We start from the raw sequence: 24555 nt of genomic DNA, 5'->3' as shown, positions 1-24555 counted from the left end.
TCATCAGACTACTTCCGTAGGAGAGATGGGAAGCAGGGCTCCCTCCATCTGATTTGCTGAAAGACCAGCTCCATCAGGCTCCACCCATCCCTGAAATGTGCCAGCTGGTCATTCTAGTATTATAATGACAGAAGATCTTAGACTGCAATCTTAACCCCACTTACCTGCTGAATTTTAATAGGACTTACTTCTGAGTAGACATGATTAAGAAGCAATGTCATTCCACTTAATTTACCAAGTATCAGTTTGCACTCAGACTCCTCAGTGCATTAATAAATGAAGCCAGTTACTGTTTTGACAGAAAATGTGTATTTTTTTATTACTAGATATTTTTAAAAAGAAATACAATGCAAACAGATTAATAAAATAGTATAAACTCTGGGAAAATTAATTAGGAAGAATATAGTGGCCTTAATTTAATACAAGAAGATTGGTTTAATCTCCTTCAATGAAGTTTTAATATGAGTCATCTCTGTTAAATCCTTAAATGTATTCATTAGTGAAATTATCAATACAAGTAGGCATTCTATATCAGCAAGGTTTTTCTTTCTTTCTAAAAACAGACTGAGTACCTCATAGAGTCTTGTCACATATTTGCCAAAGGAAAACAGTCATTTCCTTACATGCACACATCCTGCAGGGAGCTGTAGCCAACAGCCCTATGGACTATGGCACACCAATAAAATATAACACCAAATCCTACAATTTCAGCACAAATGTACATCGTCATAGTTCCTACAAGTATGCATTCATCTACTAAGCTCTTTTTGTGGTGTTTGAACTATTTTGATCAGCAGACTTTTAGTGGCCTTGAACAAAAATGTCAGAGGGCTGGGTGTTCTCCACACATGCACAATGGAACCATTTAATAATTGGATACTGCTCATTTCTGTTTAAAAAAACCAGGACCAAGTTTAATGTAAAATCAATTGGCCTTCCTGTGGGAAGTACTAAAAGGTATAGGTTCGGGTTTCGGGGGTACAGGTACAAAAACGCAAAGTTAGGGCAAAAAGTAATGAAAGCTAAAAAAATGAGAGAATTACACTGAAAGTCAGGATAATGCAGAAGGCTTCTTTTGGCCGCCTCTTTGTATGCTTTGGCACTGGTTTCAAGCCAGGCTTCTCAGCAACCTTTATAACCTTTGTACATGCTGCAAGTCTGCAAATAGAGAAACCCACACAATCAAAGATGTAATCATTAATTTGATTGCACATGCAAATGAGAATTGCTTGTTTCCAAAAGATTAAGTGGAGATAATGAGAGTGAGAAATTGTTTAATTCTTTATAAGGTGACATGTGGGTCTCCAATTAATAGCACAAAAAATGTAGTGTTTATAAGCTAGTCCCTCCATGTTGAATTGACTTGAAACTGCCTGTACGGATGGAAAAGCAGTTCTATGCAGTGTGGTGGAGGGGCACAGCAACAAGACTAGAGAGTGGAGTGTGAGAGGATTGTAAAGCAGCTAATTTCTAAGATCATGGAGAGCCAGGTTTAGGAACAATGTTGAAGAATGGTGTATTTTCAGGCAGCAGCAGAGTGTCCTAGGAGATTTAAATGCCCTTCCACTGATTCCAGGACACTCTCAGAACACTCTGCTGCTGACCTGAAAGTCAGCATTCTTCGGCGAAAGAACTTAAGCACTTTGTGCAACCTGCTAAACCAGAAGTCATCAGCAAGTTTGTTTAAATTTTCAGGCGTTTGCCTGAACACATAAATGCTTTGTGTGTGGACAGGGGCAGGATTGCACATGTAAGCATCACCCCCAACATCCTTGTGAATGTCATGCTACGTAGCACAGTGAAAATCTGCAGGGGACTTCCATTTGCCTTCACCTGAATGCAGGTAGACTCCCCTGTGTGCTCAGGGACCTGGCTTTATTTGTGTTTTCCAGCAGATGCAAATAGCAGCTGCCTGTAGGTCTTCCTTGAGCAACACAGAGACTATGGGGAGTATTCTGTGCACAGGGATGTTGGGGGCAGTGCGTGCATATGTGCCCCTGCTGCCACCCACATGTCAAAAACCTCAAGTATGCAAGGCTGCACATGTTTATCATAAATAACATTACGTTCTTGAAAGCATTACATGTATTGCTTTAGGCCTTAATATGAAGATGGGACGCGGGTGGCACTGTGGTCTAAACCACTGAGCTTCTTGGGCTTGCCAATGAGAAGGTCGGCGGTTCAAATCCCCGCGACGGGGTGAGCTCCCATTGCTCTGTCCCAGCTTCTGCCAACCTAGCAGTTCGAAGGCACCCCAGTGCAAGTAGATAAACAGATACCACTGCGACGGGAAAGTAAATAGCGTTTCTGTGTGCTCTGGTTTCCGTCACGGTGTTCTGTTGCGCCAGAAGCGGTTTAGTCATGCTGGCCATATGACCTGGAAAGCTGTCTGTGGACAAAGGCCAGTTCCCTCAGCCTGAAAGCGAGATGAGCGCCGCAACCCCATAGTCACCTTTGACTGGACTTAACCGTCCAGGGGTCCTTTACCTTAATATGAAGATGGTTAGAAAGTAGACCAGGGTCCACTAGTGGAGCACTGGCCAGTTTCTAGTTGACTACACAACTCTGAGAGTCTTGTTAAAGATGCCAGGCTTGGTAGGCCTTGGTCTGGTCCATCAAGGTATCTCTGTGTTCTTAGGCAAGAGTGACTTCTCAGGATCACATAACACAGAATGGTTAATTCTGACTGAGAAGAGATTCTGAGGCTGATGGAACACAAGCAGTCTAGGTTTTGCCCTTATTTTAAGTAGCTCACACAAAACTGCAGTGAGCCCACTACCGTCTTAGTAGATAGTGTGTGAGTTCCATTGGCTAACATTTAGTACTACTCATAGATAAAAGCAGGTTTGAATATAAAATGGCATCACCTGTGAATCTGTTAGATGCACAATCATTCTGTCTAATACAGCATATTTTTAATTTTCAAAAGGCTTATTACATCCTGAACTTTAGCCCTTCTGTTTGGCCCCTGTCTTCTAATTATGCTGTTCAGCTGTGTGAGAGCATTTTTGCTCCAGCTGTTGTCTGCCAGTGCATCACTGAATCATTAATATTTGGAATAGTGAAATGCTGTCAAGAGAAAATGCCAAGCTCTCCACTGCACAGCCCTTCAGATAATATGAGTGAATGGTATAAAAAGGCACAACAGCAAATTTTGGTTGGGTTTGAAGTATGGCTGCACCCAGTGCTTTTTTTCTAGTAAGGTGTCGGTACTCACAACGACGTCAGTGCCATACTTGAGTAACCCCTGGGGCAGGGGTCTGCAACCCGCAGCTCCAGAGCCGCATGTGGCTCTTTTACACCTTTGCTGCGGCTCCGGGGCGGATACTAGCGAGGGGAGGAGGCGCATTGTGTGCCCCGACACTCCCCACTGTGGTGGGCGCTGTACTGGCTGTGATGTCGCATGGGGGCGGTGCATGCGTTAGTCACGCACCGTCCCGACGTCACGTTCCTGCCCGCTGTCAGATCGCGGCTCCGGAGAGATATTTGTTTTAAATGTCGCAATGGATTTGCGGCTCCCAGTTTTTGTCTTAAAGGTTGCAGACCCCTGCCCTGGGGGAAAAGCCCTGTCTGCACCACATTTTCATCCTGAAACATTTCCAACAAAAATTTAAAAATACATTTTTTTGGGGGGGGGGCAGCATCTTCTCCCTTGCTATGACTGCTGACAGCTCTTCTCAGCTACTGATTCCTCTCTGGGCTGCTGCTTAGTTTTTTCTCCAGTGGTCCTGGCTCCCCTGAGCGATTGCAGCCTTTTTAGAGATTGCTTAGAGATGTAATGGTATCACAGTGCCACATAGGCAATCAGGTTTAGCCTACAGGGTGATGTCACCAGGGGCCAAACAAAGCCTCAAGGCCTTCACCCTGAATCAGCTTCAGGAAAAAGAAAACGGCAGCCCATTGTTGAGCCAGTGCTGCCAACACTGGGCTGTTTTGCAGGGCTGTATGCAGTAGATTTATTTGCTTCAGAGTAGCAAAATGGAGGACTGTTGGCTCACTTGTCTTTCTAGCCGGTATGTATTCTCTTCCCTTACACCTGCCTGAAGAACAACTTCGCTTCCTTTCTCAAGGAGGCATAAAAGGTTGTGTGTGTGTGTGTGTTTGCTCAAATTTTGTTCCCTGCAAAACTTCAGTAAAAAAAAGTACCTCCCCAACCCTCTTGATTTGGTTCTAGTTTTAAGTGATTCTTCCTAATAATTTATTTTTAATTACAGAGCAAAGAGATTGCATTCCAGCTTCATGAGGATTTAATGAGGGTTCTTAATGAGCTTTATACGGTAAGCATATTGATTTGGCTTTGCTTGAAAGAATTGTTCATCGAAAATCCATTGTAACATGTTTGAATGTTTTTAATTGAGCTGACACGTCGTAGAAGAATACGGTGTGTTTCATTTGGTGACATCTTGACAAATAAGGCTGTTGAGGTGGTCTCAAAAGAGACATTCTTATGGGATTCTAATCATCTTCAAGATTCGCTGTTCCTTTGAAATCTCGAATATGCTTAACTGGACTTTGGATGGTGTCTTGAGTTCCCTAGGTATGCTTAGTACACTTAGGTGGTTCATTGTAATTTCACCTTTCCATCAATGTCATGAACCATGGTTTCTGAGTGTTCCTGGACGTAACCTCTCGTCTCCTCTCACCTGAAACATTGCTATGTCAGTCAGAGCTTTTCACTGACATACATGGATTCATAATATGGTTGCCTCTATCCTCCTTGCATGCGAGCAAATTCCTTTATTGCCCTCACCCCAGTTACTACTCTTGAGAGGGGACTTTTTGATATGAAGAGCTAAGCTTAAGCCTCTGAGGTTGCTGTACTCTTGCTCACTGGCTCCTAATTGTTATATTGCATTTTACAGTAAATGTAGTACATGAATCTGTATGAAAATTCTGAGCAAAACCCATGTTCAACAAATGAAAAAAATAAAACGCATGCCATTGTTGGGGGGTGCTGCTTCACTTGTGGTCTCATAGATGCTCGCTGTCCTAAGCCTTGCTCACTCCAGACTTAGGAAGCTGCCTTATACAGAGTCAGACCTTTTTTTGGGCCCATCTAGCTCAGGATTGTCTACCTTGCCTGGCCATGGCTCTCCAGGTTCTCTGGAGATGCTGAGATTTGAACCTGGAGCCATCTGCATTCAAGGCAGGAGCTCTACCTCTGAGCTATGGGCCACCCCATGTCTCATAGCAACCCCCCCCCTTAAATAGTTCAAAAGAAAAGTTGTAAACAGTTTATAAATAAAATTGTGTTATTTCAGCAGGAAAAGATAATTTAATGTTTTGTTCCATAAAGCATATTATATTATCCCTTTAGTAGAGTTCGGAGTAATTCCTTTTGATAATTTAGTATTGACTCCCCTTTTTATTGTTTTTATAATGTAAATAAGAATGTTTGTAAACAGTGCAAAATCAAGGTTAGCTGTGTAATTTAGAGTGGCTTCTGTGGTTTGTGGGTTACAGGTGTAATGAACTACAAGTCGAAATAAAAGCCTGCCATTATTCTCAGCTGAGTAAAACAGAGAAAAAGATTAACTATTTGCAGACTAAAATTCTATATTTGCCCTAACATAAACCTCTAAGTAGGTAGGTCTGATGTGCTTCAAGTTTTGCCACCACCACCATTTGGGGCAAGTAAAGGAGACTGCCCACCTGTCTACCAGGTAGGGCAGCAGAGTTTGCTATTCCATCAGTGGTCCAAAACAGCAAAACAACAAGTGGGTGCTTCTAGAACACCCATGCCTAAAACACCACTCTTCCTTCGCCTAGAAATTTAAGTTTTGGAGCCCAGAGATGGGATCCTTTTGACAATGCATTTTATTTTTAACTGGTTTTACTATACTTTAAATACGTAAATATGTTTTACCTTGCCTGAACATTTGGAGGCAAATTGATGTAAAGCTAAAATGAATAGTAAAATAAAACTCCAGCAGCTATTAATTCGTGCGTTTTGAGACATTCTATGTAGGCATATGTCCTACCAAGCAGTGTCTGTTGTTGATAAAGGGTTGTATCCAACTAAGTTCTACTTGGACTAGACACATTGAAGTGAATGAACCTAAGTCACATCCATTAATTCCAGTGGGTCTACTCTCGAGTATGCCTAGCATTGGCTACAGCCCATGGATATTGGTAACAAAAGCCAGAAAATACTCAGAGCCCTGTTGGCACAGTGCCTTCGTAGTAATAGAAATTTGTTTCAAGTAAATGAAAGGTGAATATCTGTTTCTGCAGTACGTGGCCCCAGTGGTTTGCCCAGTTTCTTGTACTTGTTTGATGAAATGAACAGTTCCCAAAAGGACCTATTTTAAAATTTAAATGACTGGTTCCTGATTAGCATTCAGGTGTGCCATAGAACTGTGGAGTCACTTGGTGGAAAAAAAGGATTAAAGTTTTAAATCTACTGCAACAGAGTGAGGAGGAGAGATTTTTAATCTCAGTGCTGCCACAGTAAAGTGGATTATTTTGTTCAAAGGTATCTGTAAAAGTAAGCATTTCTATGACATTAAAAAGTTACTCCACTTGCAAGTAGATAGAAGAATATACCAGTTGGAAATAGGAATATATTTATGGGAGGGCAAACTGGGGCAGTTGCCCAGAATGGCAAATTTGAGGAGGGAACAAGCTGATTTGCCATCACATAAATACCATATTTACTCAAATGTAATGCGCACCTTTTTTGGCCAAATTACATCGCAAACATTAGGGTGTGCATTAGATTTGATGGCACATTAGATTTGCCTAAATACAGTACATCTGTGGCTGGGGGTTCCCTCTTCACACAACCAGGAGCAGGGGATAAAGGCTTCCAAGCCTTAGCATCACTCAACCCAGAATTGCACCTCGGCCATTATTGTTCTCCTGGCTCAACCATGCCAATGCATCAGAGCTGCATGGACTCTTCTGGAGCTTCAGAACAGGACAACGATGGGCGGCCATGCCATCACCTTGAGGTCTGTTTGTTGCCTATTCAGTGGCCTTACCAAGAGAGAGAGGAGGGAGCCTGGGGAGTGGGTGGCAGAGCATCAAAAATCAGCACTGACTGACCTCTTGTGGCCACAAGCCTGCTGGCATGATTGGCATCCTGGGTATGCTGTCACTTCCTCCACCTCCTGCTTGGTGGTTGCTTGGGCACAAGTCACGCCCACCCTCCTTTCTTTCCAGGCAGCCCTGTGGAGTCCACTGTGACTTAACAGTGTGTGTGGTTGGGGTTAAGTCAAGAGACCCTGCACATTCTGAAGAGCTGGGATCTGGAAGAAGGAGTAGACAAATGGAAGCAGCAAATTTCTTCTGCCCAGGGGCAGCAGACACCATTATGCACCACCATTTGGAAAGCAAATTACAAGGGGACTTAAAATCTGAAGAGAAGTCAGGCCAGCGTGCAGATAAAATAGCTTGTAAGAGTCTTGGTTGAATTATTTAAAGGGGACCAAATTAGCAAAATGGATTCTCTCAGATAGATGCATATTGGGTGGATTTCAGCTTAAACACAAGCAGTGTCCATATTTCAGTCTAATACTTACTAGTTTTGGTGAATTTCACTACTACCTATAGAGATCTACCTTTTAGTATTTAGTGCAGCTCATTCGAATCCTGTTAATTTGTGGCACAGTGTTATATTGCAAGTGGTACTAATTGCTTCTTGCTCCACTTGTTGTTGCTATTTGGACTATTAACAACTCACTGCTTTAAAAATTGCACTGTGTTCTTTAGACTGTGCATTTCCCTTTGTGCCAGGTGTTTTTTTTTCCCATTTTCAAAGACACAAGGCAGAGGCAGCTGGAAAACAAATCAAACTTTTGAGAATCAAGCCATAGTTGGTTAGTTTGTCTGTGGGACAACAACTCATAGTAGCTTGATGAACAAACCATGGCTTAGTGACATGTGTGAACCAGTCCATTTGTCCATCTGTGGAATATGAGAACATAGCTAACAATATGACTTCAGAATTTATAAATCAAGCAAAAGCTTCCATCCACCCCACCAAAAAAAAAAGCCAATAGGCAATATTATTAAATTTGTAAGACTTTTACCATTTGGTAAATGGGGTTAAACCGTGATTTTTAAACTGTGTATAAGGCTTTCTAAAAAATTCAAAACAAAAGCAAACAATACACACAAAAAGAAAAGCCGGCATTAACAACAAAATAATATAAATACAACACAAGGAGCTTTTGGTGATAAGAAAGATAAAAAATCAGGAGCAAATTAACTATATAAAATTATGATGTTATAAAAGGAGTATAAAATCACAGCTTACATTATACAATGAAGGAAATAGAGGGAAAGAAAATGGTCTTGCCTGTTTTCAGATGCCTCCAAATAACAGCATACTTCGAAGGGATTTGCTACCTGTGTGACTGCATTGTCGTATATTTAATAAGTAACTCCTAAACAGGAATGAAATTGGAAGGTTCAGCCTTACTTATTACCACACAAAGATTACCACACAAAGATTACGTGTCAGTTTCTCTGCGAGAGCAATGAACATAACTTTCTTGAACCAGTTATCTAAGGCAGAGTTTCCCAACCGGGGGCCATGTGGGCCCTTGGGTGGCCCCCGTATATTCCAAGGAGGCCACGGGTGAAAATCACGTAAATGGGGAGCCCAAATGGGTCACAGGGCCCATTGGCAGCATTGGCCCAGCTCTGCAAGGCATGGAATGAAATCCATCCCAGGCCTAGCCGAGTGGGGTCATCTGGTGCTGCTGACTTGCATCTAGTACCGTATTTTTCGCCCTATAGGGCGCACTGGCCCATAGGACGCACCTCGTTTTTTGGGGGGGAAATGTATAAAAAAAAATTATTCCCCCCCCCCCGCAGGGCTGGGGCAGGGGAAGCCCGAGCTTTCCGCGACCCCAGCCCCCAGAACAGGCTGCTATCCGCAAGCCTTGCGAGCCCGACGGCAACTCCGCCGGGTGCGCAAGGCTTGCAGACACTCGCGCGAAGCACGGGTCGCCCTCCGGAGGGCACCGACCCCTCTCGCTCTCCAGGCTTCAGCGAAAGCCTGCATTTGCCCCATAGGACGCACACAGATTTCCCCTTCATTTTTGGAGGGGAAAAAATTGCATCCTATAAGGCGAAAAATATGGTAAATAACTAAGTATCTACTCATAAGAAAACTGCACTGAGTTCAGTGGGCCTTACTCCCAGGTAAGGATGTGTGGGGCTATAGTGTTTAATCTAGGCAGCCAGGAGTCCTCTGGGTGACAAGAGGACCAGGTCAATAAGGACCGCTTGCTTTTTAAAATTCTCACATATATACAGAACTCCCTGTGCACTTTTTGGACTGTTTCTGTAGCTTTCCCCCTCTGCATCAGATAACTGGGGTCAAATAAGTGTTGTTTACTTTTTATAATACATGGAAGATGGAGCTCCCTTGGGAGGTTCTAGACTCTCCTTCCTCGGAGGTTTTTAAGCAGAGGCTGAATGACCATCTGTCACAGATGCTTTAGCTGAGTTTCCTACATTGCAGGGGGTTGCACTAGAAAAATAACCCTCCGGGTCCATTCCAGCTCTGTGATTCTGTGTTCCTCTGATTCAACAATATTTCATTATGCACCTATTATTTTATGTATTTGTATTTTGTATAAATTGTATAAGTTATAGATAAAACATGTTCCATTTAAAAACAAAACATTTAAATAGCTACCATTCTGCTGGTAGAAAGGGGCGTATGGACATAGCCAGGATTTTTGTTAGGACAGCAGGCTTTTGTTGGGGGGGGGGGTCAGAACCTCATATTTGTATTGACTTTTACTTACTGGGGGGCATCTGCCCCCCTTGGCTACACCCATGGGGGGGCGCCACAGGAAGGAAACAATGTCAGAAGGGGATCACAGTCAGAAAAAGGTTGGGAAACACTGGTGTAAGGTATAGTATGAAGATTCTTTTCAGCCCTGAGTGATTGCTAATCAAGTAACTTCTAGAATATATACGATTAACTGCAGTGCCTTTATCAGTAATAGACAAAATACATAGTGTAGTGTCCAGGATCACATTCTTACCTGTAAGTATACTGATTTCTGTAATTACTTGTTTCCCAGACATTGGCACAACTTCACATGTGACAGTGAGATCCATGCTCTCTCACAATGGTGATCCTGATAGTTGCCTAATAGTTCTCCTTGCCCCAGTGCAGACTGAAAGTTGAAGAAAAGCCATTTTAATGGGTCATGCGTTGACTACTTCCCCATGCCAGCAGCTCATTTTAACCACCTCATTATTAGACAATGAATTGTCATATCACTGACATGAGAATTTAGTCACACACTTGCAATCAGTAAATAATGGATGTCATATGTTTAAGGAAAAAAGAACAGGTTAAAGGAGAAGAGGTCGCTGGAGTCTATTGTGCTTCCCACCTCCTGCCAACATGGTCTTGGAGCATGAAAAGCCTTTTTGATTTTGAAAAATATCTCCTTTTGCTGAAGGGTTCTTTACGCAGTTGAAAGTCTTGCGTCTTTCTGAAGCTCAAAAATCCCATCCTTTGAGATGGACTACAAAGTGATCTTGCAGCATGTTCAGTACAAAAGTAAAAAGCTAAATAGCATGTGAAGCATGCAACTGGAATGAAAAGTATCTCCAAAATCCACCTCTTCCTAAGAATATTTTAAAAATATTCTTAGGCTCACAGGCCTTTTGCAGGATTTTAGTATTCTAAAAAGTGAAGTGTGTCCCTTGACACAATTTATTTGAAAGGCTACTTTGTTTATATCTGTGTTCAAGCATACACTCTGATATGCATGTTCTTCAAGTCCATCCTCTCACTGTCGTCTTGCTTATTCATTCAATAGGAAAACACTTCAGTTTGGGGGCTTTATTTGAACTTGTGAAAGCAGAGCTACAACATGAAGCCAAGCACAGTGCATAGTAACTAGGCAAGATGTATTTCAGTGGATTTTATTTTCATTTAAATGCATTTAGTTTCACTGCTTTGACCTACGATCAGGCTTGAGACAGCGAACAAACAGCAGCAAATAAGCCTGGCCTGTAGCAGTTACACAAAAGGCCGTGTGGTTTTTTCGGGATGGGGAAAACAATCCAGAAAGCAGCCATGGCTTCCTCTAGGAGCAAACTCATGTGTTGGGAGCAGACAGAAAATGGAGCCAGGATGGGACCACTGCAAAAATAATAGGGATATATCGACATACTTAGGAGACTTCCAAGATATGCAGAACTACTACTACTACTACTACTACTACTACTACTATTAATGTGGCAGAACATGCACAAAAAAACCCTGCCCAATGTGGATTGAACATGCTGAGTAGCTACAGAATGGTTGACTGTTAATTGGAAAAGAAAAACAGATAACTGGAGGGCAATGGAAAGAGATGTTGGAATTTTGTAGTTGAGCTCCTTTTGCTTACAATACTTGCAGGTGGGCATATGTGGTTGCAGAAACCCTCAACAAGAACACTCCTGCTAGGAGGTATGGAGCCCCTGCAGGATTTTCTTGGAAGTCTCATTTGTTGAAATTGTATTTATCACCCAAGGTCTGGAAACGATGGGACTGTTTTTCCTGAATAAATCATGCCCATAAATGTACTGGAGTGTATTTTATGGACTTTCTTTTTATCTTTTAAAGTAAGGCCTTGCATTTCCACGCATTTGATGTAGCCATTCCTTCTTTTAAGATTTCAAAACATTTTCTGAAAAGGATAAAATATTGAGTTTTATTGTATAATTAACAAATTAAATATAGCAGGTACTTTCATTTCATTTCACTATGCTCCTTATCTGTCAGGTGTTTTTTTTAATGATGTCTCTACCAGCTGCCTTATTTTACTTATTTACAGTTTTCTCTCTCTCTTCAGCCAAAAAGCTCCCAGAGGCAATTTTCATAAGTGTAATTTTGTAAGGGTTATTATACTTGTTTGGGCATTTTGAATTAAGGGGCAAAGTGTCCTTCTTATTTAAGCAGTCTGGGGTAATGATTCTCTACTAGAAGGGAACAACATAATGTTCAGGAGGGGAGGGAAAACGTAAACTTAGAAAAATACTAGCTTCAGAGTAACAGAAGCGAATGGCATGTAACTCATCTCTGTTAACCTGGTCATAGCTATGCAGTTCTTGCGATCAACCATGTATGCCCTGCTGATCAAGGTAGATAGTGAAGATACATAGGGAATTATTCTCTGAGCCCCACCATTATTAGGTTATTTCCTCATAAGCTGCTCAGGTGTTTGAGCTGGTGCCCATTTAGAGGTTTTATTTATCACTTGGATTTTTTTTTAAAAAATCTATAGCCTGCCCAGAGTCCAAAGACTAATACAGGTAATAATTCATTTTCTCTAAGCTCACCTTTAACTTCTTCTGTCATAGGTCATGAAAACCTACCATATGTATCATACAGAAAGCATCAGTGCAGAAAGCAAACTAAAGGAAGCTGAAAAACAGGAAGAGAAGCAAATTGGCAGGGCGGGAGATCCTGTGTTTCACATTCGGATGGAGGACAGACACCAGAGGCGCAGCTCTGTGAAGAAAATTGAAAAGATGAAGGAAAAAGTACATTTATCCATTAATACCACTTAATCATTTGAAGTTAGTGAATTGTAGTTCTAATATTCTTCTGAGATGGGGGCATAGATCTGTTGTAAGGATGGCCAGTCAACAGGAGGTGGACTTGAAAGGGGATTGGAACTCCCATGACTGCTTTTGTTGTTTTATATTATGATTAGATCTTAAATCTAAGGCAGAATGAAGCTAAGCGTACACAGTGGAGACTTGAAAATAGCAACATACAGGCATATTTTGGAAAGCAGCAGCAATTTAATACATACTGACCATGTAGTCAATTTGCTGTTACTTTTTGAACAACACTCATTCATTTAGAATTTGCTAAGTGAGATAACTGGTGCGTTTTTACCATATTTTAATGCTATTCTTTCCCCTCAGCGTCAAGCAAAATATTCTGAAAACAAGCTGAAATCCATTAAAGCCAGAAATGAATATCTGCTAACCCTTGAAGCAACAAATGGCACTGTGTTCAAGTATTACATTCATGACCTTTCAGATCTGATTGATGTAAGTAGTTGGTATTCATGCAATTCTTACAGGAAGGGGTCACAAAGCCTCTGAGCCCCCTACTCACTGCCCCCTTGGCCTTGACATGGTTAGGGTGGTTTCCCTTTTCTCCCTTGACAAAGCTCACATTAATTCTGCTGGATCTAACTTGAACACAGATCCCTTGAAAACAGCTGTGTGCGTGTGTGTGCATGTACTTTCTCTTTTTCTGTCCCTCTGGGGCAAGACTTATCTAGAAGAGAGTGAAGTGACCAGTGGAGGAACTAAAGTTCCATTAGATTATTATGAAGACCTACATTGGCTCCCAGTACGTTTCCGAGCACAAGTCAGAGTGTTGGTGCTGACCTTTAAAGCCCTAAACGGCCTTGGACCAGTATACCTGAAGGAGCGTCTCCACCACCACCATTCAGCCTGGACACTGAGGTCCAGCTCCGAAGGCCTTCTGGCGGTTCCCTCCCTGCGAGTGGTGAGGTTATAGGGAACTAGGCAGAGGGTCTTCTCGGCAGTGGTGCCCGCCCTGTGGAACGCTCTTCCATCAGATGTCAAGGAAATAAACAACTATTTGACATTTAGAAGACATCTGAAGGCAGCCCCGTTTAGGAGAGTTTTTAATGTTTGGTTTTTTATCGTGTTTTTTAATATTCTGTTGGGAGCCGCCCAGAATGGCTGGGGAAACCCAGCCAGATAGGTGGGTTATAAATAATAAATTATTGTTATTATTATATTCAATGAATATTACCATTTGTGTGGGAAACACACAGTGTTTCCCTTATGCACAGGCACTGCAGGTCTATATGCTAACTCACTGTTATGATTAGGTTGACCATATCTCCTAAAGTGTTTCTTGTGATAATAGGCATGCATTATACGATGGGTAGCCCATTTTCATTAAATATCCTGATTCCTTATACAAGAATTACGTTTTTTAAAATAAAAAAACTGTTTAGAAGCATAAGATAAAGTTGGAATAACATAATGATCAATTGTAGTGCACAGTTCCATGTGATCCAACTTTTCTGTCTTCAAAATGGTATAATAAATTGTACTGTGGTAAAGATTAAATAACATTTGTCAAGCCCCATTGAAAGATAAAGAATTTTACTATGGATAGTTTCTCTTATTAAGTGCTTGTTTGTTCATTAGATACTACTGCTGAAATTTGCTTTCTGCTTTTTTAAAAAACACAACTTCTTCTCCTTCATATTCTGTTAGTGTTGCGATCTTGGATATCATGCAAGCCTGAACAGAGCCTTAAGAACATATCTCTCTGCAGAGTATAACCTTGAAACCTCTCGACACGAGGGTCTGGACATCATTGAAAATGCTGTTGACAATTTGGAACCACGAAGTGACAAGCAGAGATTCATGGAGATGTATCCGACAGCCTTTTGCCCTCCAATGAGATTTGAGTTCCAGCCCCATATGGGTGACGAGGTCAGTAGCTGTTGACTTTCCATAGACAGAAAAGGATAAAAATCCAAACAAAATTTTTGTTTTTGCCTGGATGAGCACTTCCCTCTGTTGTGAGCTATGATTTCCTTTTTGTTAGTGTCCAGCATTTATCCACTCAAACAAAGGGTCTAGTTAGGGTAAAACGAGAGCCAACGTTATTCATACAGACGCAAGAAGATCAGCAAACAAACTACACCAAGAGAATGTTTTGTGTAGAACTTAATTTGCCAGCTGCTCTAAACAAATCCCATGCCAAATGAACCCTTCATTACTGCGCATTGAAATCTGCCACAACATGGGTAAACTCTCTGCAGCTTGGCCAAGTAGCTTTCGGCATACAAACAGAGCAAAAGGAAAGTTGTTTTTATAGCACTCTTATGCTGCTCATGTTTCTCTAGAGCATCTCTGAGCATCTTCAAAAGTATGGTGAGACACTGCCTATTAACATACAACTTTTCAGAAACTTGGAGATGGTATTAGAACCATCTTCCTACAGTACACATGTCCATTTTTTGTGTCTTCCCATGGCCTTTAGTCAGACTCTATACCTGCAAATTTCCATGCTGCGTCAAGCGATGCTGGGGAAAAGATGAAACCAATATCCACAGCTTTATCCTGATTTCTGTTAAAGATGTGTGAATATGTGGCTCTGTTGGGTGTTGCCTATGTGTCCATGGTGATTATTACTGTAAACTCCCCATCTGTGCCTCAAATACACATGCCTAAAACAGTTCCATTTTACACATCCATGTGATTGCCGTCCTTCCCGCTATTTCTTTTTCTTATATGGATTTCTCATAAACATATTTACAAACTTAACACATAAACATACAGTAACAACCATACATCCCAGCAGGAGCCACTCTGCTGAGAGTCTGAGGGCATACTTTGCTGCCTCCATTGCCTCCTCATCCAGCAGAGCTTTTCCGGGTTGTACGGGGCCTTTTACAGGCTGGCCCAAAGGAGGTGGTAGAACCAACGGTAGCTTGCTGTGACTTGTTTGCAGAGCATTTTGAGGATAAAATTGCTTGCATCCACCAAGACCTTGACTCTGCTGTTATAGCAGATGAATCTCATGGGGTGTCCAGAGCACAGTCTGGTCCTGTTGTGTTGGATGAGTTTCAGTTGGTAAGGCTCGAGGATGTGGACAAGGTGCTTGAATCCCTCAGGGCGACCACTTGTGCTCTAGATCCTTGCCACTCTTCACTTGTGCTCTAGATCCTTGCCACTCTTAGCTGATAAAAACCAGCAGGGAGAGAACAGCTGGCTGGGCCTGGGAGGTGATCAATACCTCTTTACAAGAGGGGGTGGTCCCTGCCTGTTTGAAAGAGGCAGTGGCAAAACCGCTCTTTAAGAAACCTTCCCTGGATTTGGATAACCTAACTACCTACTGATCAGTTGCTAATCTCCCTTTCCTGAGCAAGGTTCTGGAGTGAGTGGTCGCAGACCAGATCCAGGTGCTTTTGGAAGAATCTGATTTTCTAGATCCATTTCAGTTGGGGTTTAGGCCCAGTTTTGGCACAGAAACTGCTTTGGTTACCCTGTATGATGACCTCTGTTGAGAGAGAGACAAGGGAAACATGTCCCTGTTAATTCTTCGCAACGCCTCAGCAGCTTTGATACCATCAACAATGGTATCCTTCTGGAGCAACTGTCTGAACTAGGGGTGGTTGGCACTGCTTTGCAGTGGTTCCAGTTCTACTTGGATTGTTGTTCCCAGAGGGTGTTGCTTGGGGAATACTTTTCAGCCCCATGGACATTCAATGTGGGGTTCCACAGGGCTCAATCCTATACCCTATTTTGTTTAACATCTACATGAAACCTCTGGGTGGGGTTATCTGGAGGTTTGGAGTACGTTGTCTACAGTATGCTGATGACACGTAGCTATATTTCTCCTTTACATCTGCAGGCGAGACAGTGGAAGTGCTGGACCAGTGTCTTGCCTCAGTAATGGACTGGATGAGAGCCAACAAACTGAAACTCAATCCAGATAAGACTGAGGCACTGTTCATGGGTGGTTCCCTAGACCGGATGGGTGGGAGATCGCCTGCTCTTGATGAGTTACATTTCCTCTGAAGGAGCAGGTTTATCACTTGGGGGTCCTCCTGGATCCTTTGCTGTCGCTCAAGGCTCGGGTGGCCTCAGTGGCCCAGAGTTCCTTCCATCAGCTTTGGCCAGCTACACCCCTATCTTGACAGGGATAGCCTGACTACTGTTTTCTATGCTCTGGTAACCTCAAGGTTAGATTACTGCAATGCGTTACACGTAGGGCTGCCTCTGGAGATGGTTCAGAAACTTCAGCTGGTGCTGAATTCAGGGGCCAGGTTGCTCACCGGAGCAAGACGGTTTGAGCATATTACACCTATCCTGGTCCGACAAACACTGGCTACCAATTCATGTCAGGGCCTAATTCAAAGTGCTAGTTTTGACCTATAAAGCCTTAAGCGGCTCAGGACTGCAATACCTCAAGGACCGCCTCCTTCCATATGAACCTACCCAGACTCTGAGATCAACTTCTGAGGCCCTTATTCGTGTGCCTCCTCCTCAAGAGGTCTGGAGGGTAGCAACACGAGAAAGGGCCTTCTCTGTAATGGCTCCCCGTCTACAGAATGCTCTCCCAAGGGAAGTTCACCTGGCACCTTCATTATACACCTTTAGGTACCAAGCAAAAACATTGCTTTTTAACCAGGTGTTTGGTTGATTTGATTGACATCCTATGCCCTTTTAAAATGTGCGGGTTTTTTGGGGGGGTGTTATTGGGTTGTTGGATTTCTTTTGATTATGTATTTTGTGGTTTTATATTTTGATTTTATTCTGTGAACCTCCCTGAGACCTCCAGGTACAGGGCAGTATATAAATTCAGTAAATAATAACAACTAATTATAATACATGGAACAAAACCACTGACTGGACAGAACCACCCAGTGAAGACTAAGCATGTTCAGTGATGACTAACTGCTGAGGGAGTAAAGAAACACCAGGTGGGAAGTGGAATGCAGTGGCTCCCTGAACAGGGAGAACTTCACACTGCAACATTATGTTGCAGGTTCCATTAGTTTGGTTTGAATATTTATTGCCTTTAAGTAAGGCAGCATAATTTGCATCACTTATTTTATCCTTTGTCCTGACAATTGCTGAAGTGATCCATTGAATACAAGCAGAATCATAGATACATGTGTTGGTGAACTCCCCACCCCCAAATTTTTACCTAATCTCTTTGTTTGATATTTCATATTCAGGTTTCTCAGGTCAGTGTCCAGCAGCCAGTCCAAGGGGAACTCATGCTTAGGTATCAGCAGCTTCAGTCACGACTGGCCACATTGAAAATTGAAAATGAGGAGGTAAGATGGACTGCAATTCGTCAGGCAGAGCATTGACCCTCCACATAGTGTCTGACAAATATCAAGGCCTACTAGCAATGACTCCCAAGATTTTTGAAAATATTATATTTGGCACTGAGAAGGAGAACATCTATAGAGAGGCAGACCGTTGTTCCATATAGCTCAGTACTGCCTGCTCTGGCTGGCAGTGGCTCTCCAGGGTTTCAGGCAAGGGACCTCCCCAGCCTTACCTGGAGCTGCCAGGATCGAACCTGAGATCTTCCGCGTGCAAAGTGGATGTTTGTCCTTTGAGCCCAGGGGGAAACAAAACAAAAACCAGCATGGAAGGTTGAAGCGACTTTAGTGCCGTGCTCAAAACATGCTTTGTTGGGGGCCAGATGCCATTGGAGGAAAGAAGATGCAGGTGGCATGTCCCCTTCACCACAGGGGGAATAAAGTAACACTCACTTAGGCAAGGGTACTGCCCAGGCTGACATGACCTTTTTCTTTCAAGGAAGCAGCCCTGAAAGGGGATGCGCTGGATCAGGTGGCTCTGGATCAGCTTCTGTTTCAGCAGATTGCTGCTTGCCCTGCCACCCAGAATACTCAGAGGGAGACTGTTGTGGCCCTGAGAGAGGCCAGATTGCCTAGCAGGCCTAGTTGGGCCCTTCAGAAACACCTGGCCCTGCACTTCTTTCAGGGCCAGTTTTTAAAAAGGGGGGGTGGTGGACCAGCGCTGTTTCCCTTCCCTCCTTTTCATAGGACCCAGAGCAAAAAGGAGCAGCGCTTGGCAGCTCCATAGTAGGCTTCTTCTTCTGCATCTTCCTTCAGCAGCCTTCCCAGAAAGCTCACGGGGCAGGGAGGGCCAGACCACCAGGGAGACCTACGGAGGAGGTGCTGCCAGGGTGGTTTGGGGAGTCTCAAAGGGTAAATTGCCCAGGGCCCACTGAGCACAGGCATATATAGGCTGTCAGGAACTAGTTTGTTTATTTTTTGCACTTATCTCATAAAATGCATTTAACTACTTGATTGCAAGGGGAAAAAGCGTCATGAAAAAATCCCAACACAATAACATTATCAATAAAAACAGTTGAAAGCAGCTGTTTAAAACACTCAATAAAAATAATTAAAATGGACGATAAGCTAAAAAGGAGAATAAAACACATGTCGGCAATCTAAATCTCCGGGTGGGCTTGCCTGAACAGTGAAGTGAAGGGGGCTGCCTGGTGTCGATAGGCATTCCATGTTTTGGCACTGCCATAGTAAAATATGGATTTCTTACTAATTCAAAACAAGTATTATGTAGCACCTATAACAAGTACACTCAGCAGCTCCCTTCTTCCTACTGATGGTGGAACATAATTGGTCTGTTTTTCTGCTTGATACTATGAAGTGCCCCTTTTTAACTCCAGGTTAAGAAGACAACTGAAGCTACTTTACAGACAATACAAGATATGGTCACCATTGAGGACTATGACGTTTCTGAATGTTTCCAGCACAGTCGTTCAACAGAGTCTGTGAAGTCAACAGTTTCTGAGACCTACTTGAGCAAGCCTAGCATTGCGAAGAGAAGAGCGAACCAGCAGGAGACGGAACAGTTCTATTTCATGGTGTGTTGCCTGCTTTCCATGTGATACGCTCTCCCCACCCCCACCCCCAACGTTCTTGAAATGTAGATAGCACTTCTTCAGATGCGAAATGCATTGATCTGTGTCTTTGCAGAAATTCAGAGAGTATCTGGAGGGAAGTAATCTCATCACAAAGCTCCAAGCAAAGCATGATTTACTGCAGCGAACACTTGGAGAAGGTAAATGAATCGGAATAAACCTCAGAATAAATCTGCTAAAATATTTACAATGCGTATATTTAAACCCATGGTTCAGATGTAGCCAGAAGCCATGATTTTAAGCTATGTGAATGATCATGAGGCTCACATACTCCCTGCCTTTCTTCCTCTTTAGCAAATATGGGAAAGAGATTGAATGCGTCCGCTTCCTTTTTTGAAACTAACGACAGGTGCCCATGATATCTAAACTCAGGAAACTATGACTTGTTTAAACTACAGTTAGTATAAACAAGCCAGAATCAAACGATGGTTTCAGAACCTGGCTTTTCCTGAAACCATAGTAGATTAATCACAGAATCTATACTTCTGTTAGGAAATATCCAGGTTCCTTTTCCAGTAAACAAAAGCAAAGCAAAATATAAAACCCCAGACAGAGACCTGAAAGCCAGTTTATTTTACGTACTGGATTGTCTCAATTTGGCTTGTATTTTTGGTGGGTTGGGGGAGTACATGGCACTGTTTCAAAAAAAAAACAAAACCCCAGGCAGGGTGAATAGAACAGAAAATGGAGAAATCTTTCTTTGGCAGAATTAGACAGCCCACTGTGCAAGGTCATATGTGACCTATTTTGTGTGCGAAACATTCTAAATTATAACTCCTAGGAGTCTGGGTATCTCTGTCTCTTAATAGCATTACCTTGCATCTTCTGCTGCCGAATTTATTAACTACTTCCCTGTAGGCTGAAATAGTGCCTCATTATGAACAGAATGCATTATAAACCTTCTATGCACCAGCATGGTATTATCAGTTTGTTCATTATATTATTGAGAAAATGTGCCTTGCATTTTAAAACGTGCTCCTTGTAGAGTAATTCTTGTAACAGTGGGATTTCCTGTATTATCATGAATCACAGAAAATCTCTCTTTCATACTTTTCAGTGGGATTAATAATCGGGCTGTTGCAGGCTTGCAAAAACAAGTTTATAAATATCTGCTACCCACAGAATGTAATACGTGCCTGCCTATATTTTCTGCCCTCTGCATAGTCATATCCTCTGGCTTTCTCCGTAGCAGAGCTCAGGATCAGGCTGTAAGAATCACAAATATATATTAGCAGCTTTTAAGGCCAACCCCTTTGCTTGGTTCTGTGCTTTATTTTCCTCTCCCACCCCCTTGCAGATAATACTGCGCTTATGAGAAAGTGGTGACATTTCCCTTTATGTGAAATCATAAATGTTATGAAACAGTCTGGATAGTTGTTTCTGAGCCCAATTAGCAACTTTGCACGCTAATGGAAGCCTTTATTTCAAAAGTGGGTCGAGTTGAGTTTTAGTGCAACTAGAACCATCCCATCCCTCAAAAGCACAGTTAGATTTCTGTTTTCAAATAACCGTTTCATAACACATGTGCTAAACTTTTTCTGGCAGAAACTGCAGCAAATGCAAGAGTGAAAATTTATACTTTAAATGTTCTGCCACCCACGTGCCTTGATTGTGCTTGTTTAGAATAATATAGAACTAGCATCTGTTTGGTAAACGAGAACGCATTGAACTACAGATCTGTTTTATGCATGTGTGATTGAACGTCCTGTCCTAGGGTGAAAGCCAACAGTTTCTGCTGCTGTGCATCCTCTTTGTTTCATGAGTGGCAGTGCTGTGGAACTGCTGTGCTGCGCCCCCTGAAATGCATGAAGGGTGCATAGTAGCCGTGTTGGGCAGATGTGCACCAGGTGTTTATATTACGTAATATGCAGTTAAGCATTCTTATGCAGCACGCATTTAAATATTTACTCTCATAACTACATCTACATCTAAGGACGATGCATTTTAAAACTCTACGGCCTTTGGCAATATGCCTTCCAGCCTTGCCAGCCCTTTCTCTTTATGTAAACTTTGAATAGCTCATTAAAATATGCAAGCCTTCAAGATTGCTTGAAATTTTGTTTCGTTTTACTTGCAAGCAAGCAAGCAAGCAAACTCTTTACTCCCATAAGACAGAAGCTTTAGTACAGCAGCTTCACTGTACTTTGCTTTTCGAACATTTTAACGCTGGAAGTGGGAAAACAGTTCCCTTGGCATGCAAGTATAACTCTTGCGCAGTTAAAAATAATTGAAGATTGAAGAGGAACTAGATGGTATATGTATAGTTTCATAGAAAATCCACTTTTAGTTCCATTCGTTTTCAGATTATTGTTCCCTTATCTTTTAGGTCATAGAGCAGAATATATGACTACAAGGTAAGACAGTGAAACTTTTTTATGTGGTTTGTATTACAAAAAGCTGTAATGATAATAACGTTCACAAGCAGAGGAAATAAATGTTGTGGATGATGAGTGCAATGTCGTTCCATATGTTTTCAAAAAGTAAATATGCACTATTAATGTTAGCACCTTTCTTGCATTCTTGTTACACCCACCATGAATATTAATACGCAAATCTTATTGAATTCCTTAACATCCTCTCAGATTTTGTGCTTTGTTACTATTTATCTTTTGCTTAATAAATCTATTCCCTTCTCTCAGACCACTAGTCTTCCTTCTAAATCTCAGAAATACAATTTGTTTAATGGTGATTTGGAATCGTTCACCTTGATCCCCAAGCAACTCATTTCAACACCTTGCCATAATGGCCAAGGTCTGTTATACTATGCTGAGGCAGACATGGCCTGGGGGTCTTATTTCCTAGCTGCTCAGGACAAATATACCCACAATATACACACAGTGATGAAGGAATGCCAGAATTCTGAGGATGATTAGCATTTTCAGTCTATTAAAAGAAGGTAAAAATTTTTTGCCGGTATGCAACATTTTCTGATAAACGTGTTGCTCAGATTGACTCAAAAGACTATGTTACAACATGCTGGTTTGGAAAACCCAATGCTTGTATTGTTTTCAGTAATTCCTTATGCTACTTAAAGTACTGTTCTGTTTATTTTTTGACTGCTGTATTTAAATCTTCATCCTGTGTTTCCCCCCCTGTTCTGATAACGCTTATAGCCGAGGGCGAAGGAACTCCCACACAAGGCATCAGGTATAAGTCTATTAAATCGAACATTTACCATCTCTTGATTATTGGGGACTGTCTGCATTAAGAAATGAGAGGGGCATGTCACACTTTCCTGGTGTTTTTCTAGTGGGTCTCTAAATTAGAGAAATTCGCTATCCCTAATGTCTTCATGGAATCCACTTTATGCAATAAAAGGTGAAACCTCCCAGATCCATAGTACCTCTTTTGCAGGTGTGCAGGAAGTTGACAGATGCAGGCTGGCTTTTGTTACCATTTCCTAAATGCCAGACCTGCCTACCTGTCCTCCCAGCACAGCACGGTGACTTGCTTTTTGAACCCAGTACAGTGGTGCTCCGCAAGACGAATGCCTCACAAGACGGAAAACTCGCTAGACAAAAGAGTTTTCCGTTTTGGAGGTGCTTCGCAAAACGAATCTCCTATGGGCTTGCTTCGCAAGATGTCTTGCGAGTTCCTGCTGGTTTCCCCCCCTTTTTTTCTAAGCCGCTAAGCCGCTTATCAGCTGATCCGAACAGGAGATAAGCCGCTAATAGCGCTAATCCGCTAATCCGTCAATGGGCTTGCTTTGCAAGACGAAAAAACCGCTAGACGAAGAGAATCACAGAACGGATTCTTTTCGTCTTGCGAGGCACCACTGTAAAGACTTACAAACAGCTTGTAGTAACCCATAAAGTACTGCTACTTAGAATAAGCAAACAAAGGCTATGCTTTGTATATGGATCTTCTCGCAGTTTATAAAATAAGCTACTTATTTTTCATCATACATCATTCACAGCTGCGATTGGATCCAGGGTATGCATTTACTATGTGCTTTCTGGCCCATGTGTTCTTTTTATCCCTTTGTCATGGCAGCATGATGGACAAATGGGAGGTCATCTTTCCAAATAATATGGGATCCTTTTGAAATAAATGCGTACCCTGTTGAACTTTTAAGATCCATTGCTCTCAGTAGGTGCTGAACTTGACCGTAGCCATTCTTCCAATCAGCTTTGTGGCTCATCAGCATGCCACATACACCTGCCATTCACACAGGGACTGTACTGATTTCTTAACCAACTACAGTGGTGCCTCGGAAGACGAAATTAATCCGTTCTGCGAGTCTCTTCGTCTAGCGTTTTTTTCGTCTTGCGAAGCAACCCTATTAGCGCCTTAGCGCTATTAGCGGCTTAGCGGCTATTAAAGGCTTAGCGGATTAGCGGCTAAAAGGCTATTAGCGGCTTAGAAAAAAGGGGGGAGCAAAAAAAAAAATCGGAACACTCGCAAGACGTTTTCGTCTTGCAAAGCAAGCCCATAGGGAAAATCGTCTTGCAAAGCAGCTCAAAAACGGAAAACCCTTTCGTCTAGCGGGTTTTCCGTCTTGCGAGGCATTCGTCTTGCGGGGCACCACTGTAATGCTAGTCCAAACAAGCTGGCAGGATCAGAAGGCATCATGCAAAAACTTGTGATGGCAACTCCAAAGTAGTTTGCTCCTTCCTAGTGTCACTTCTCTTATTTCCAGTTTGGTCCTATTTATCTGCTAGTTGTAGCACCTGGAAGTGTCTGTAGTAAAGGAAATGAGCCTGTGTTCATTAATTACTCTGATTTGGCCTCTGTTTACAAAGACCCTAGGATTAATGTGCAGGGCTTCTTTTCACACAGAGATTCATTGTCTGCTCCCTTTGGGGTCCGTACAAGGTACAGGCACTCTATCAACATGCTAGCCATCAGAATCATAGAATTGGAAGAGATCCTGAGGGTCATCTAGTCCAAACCCCCCCAATGCAGGAATTTCAACCAAAGCATAATAGCAGGCATATGACTAGTCTCTAATACCCAGGAGGTAAAATTATCCTGGCCTTCTTGCACTAAAGTCAAAATCCAAACATTGTAAGAAACATTAGGAGACAATGGATGCGAAAACTATTAATCAGAAAAAGAGAGAGGATAATTGCTTTCCCCCATAGAGC

At 42.3% G+C, this 24555-nt stretch overlaps 1 protein-coding gene and 1 long non-coding RNA gene across 4 annotated transcripts in view; one reads left to right on the top strand and one right to left on the bottom strand.

Annotated features, from left to right (window-relative positions):
• The window catches only part of SRGAP1 (SLIT-ROBO Rho GTPase activating protein 1), a 116717-nt gene that overhangs the window by 71315 nt on the left and 20847 nt on the right, over nucleotides 1-24555 (top strand). For all 3 annotated transcript variants that reach the window (XM_083463390.1, XM_083463392.1, XM_083463391.1), the window contains 9 exons: nucleotides 4215-4277; nucleotides 12328-12510; nucleotides 12901-13029; nucleotides 14242-14463; nucleotides 17721-17822; nucleotides 19214-19411; nucleotides 19524-19608; nucleotides 21795-21822; nucleotides 22582-22615. In XM_083463390.1, the coding sequence (XP_083319516.1) occupies nucleotides 4215-4277; nucleotides 12328-12510; nucleotides 12901-13029; nucleotides 14242-14463; nucleotides 17721-17822; nucleotides 19214-19411; nucleotides 19524-19608; nucleotides 21795-21822; nucleotides 22582-22615 (1044 nt within the window). The remainder of the gene's footprint in view (nucleotides 1-4214; nucleotides 4278-12327; nucleotides 12511-12900; nucleotides 13030-14241; nucleotides 14464-17720; nucleotides 17823-19213; nucleotides 19412-19523; nucleotides 19609-21794; nucleotides 21823-22581; nucleotides 22616-24555) is intronic.
• LOC310687959 lies at nucleotides 10155-17807 on the bottom strand. Its single transcript, XR_014516680.1, has 3 exons — nucleotides 17690-17807; nucleotides 12343-12478; nucleotides 10155-11122 (listed from the first exon to the last, which is right to left on the bottom strand). It is a non-coding gene; the product is annotated as an uncharacterized lncRNA (long non-coding RNA).

This window comes from Podarcis liolepis (assembly GCF_965112155.1).
Source record: "Podarcis liolepis genome assembly, chromosome: 10".
Lineage (NCBI taxonomy): Eukaryota > Metazoa > Chordata > Lepidosauria > Squamata > Lacertidae > Podarcis > Podarcis liolepis.
The sequence above is the reverse complement of the archived record's forward strand: the minus strand, read 5'-3'. Positions and strand labels throughout refer to the sequence as shown.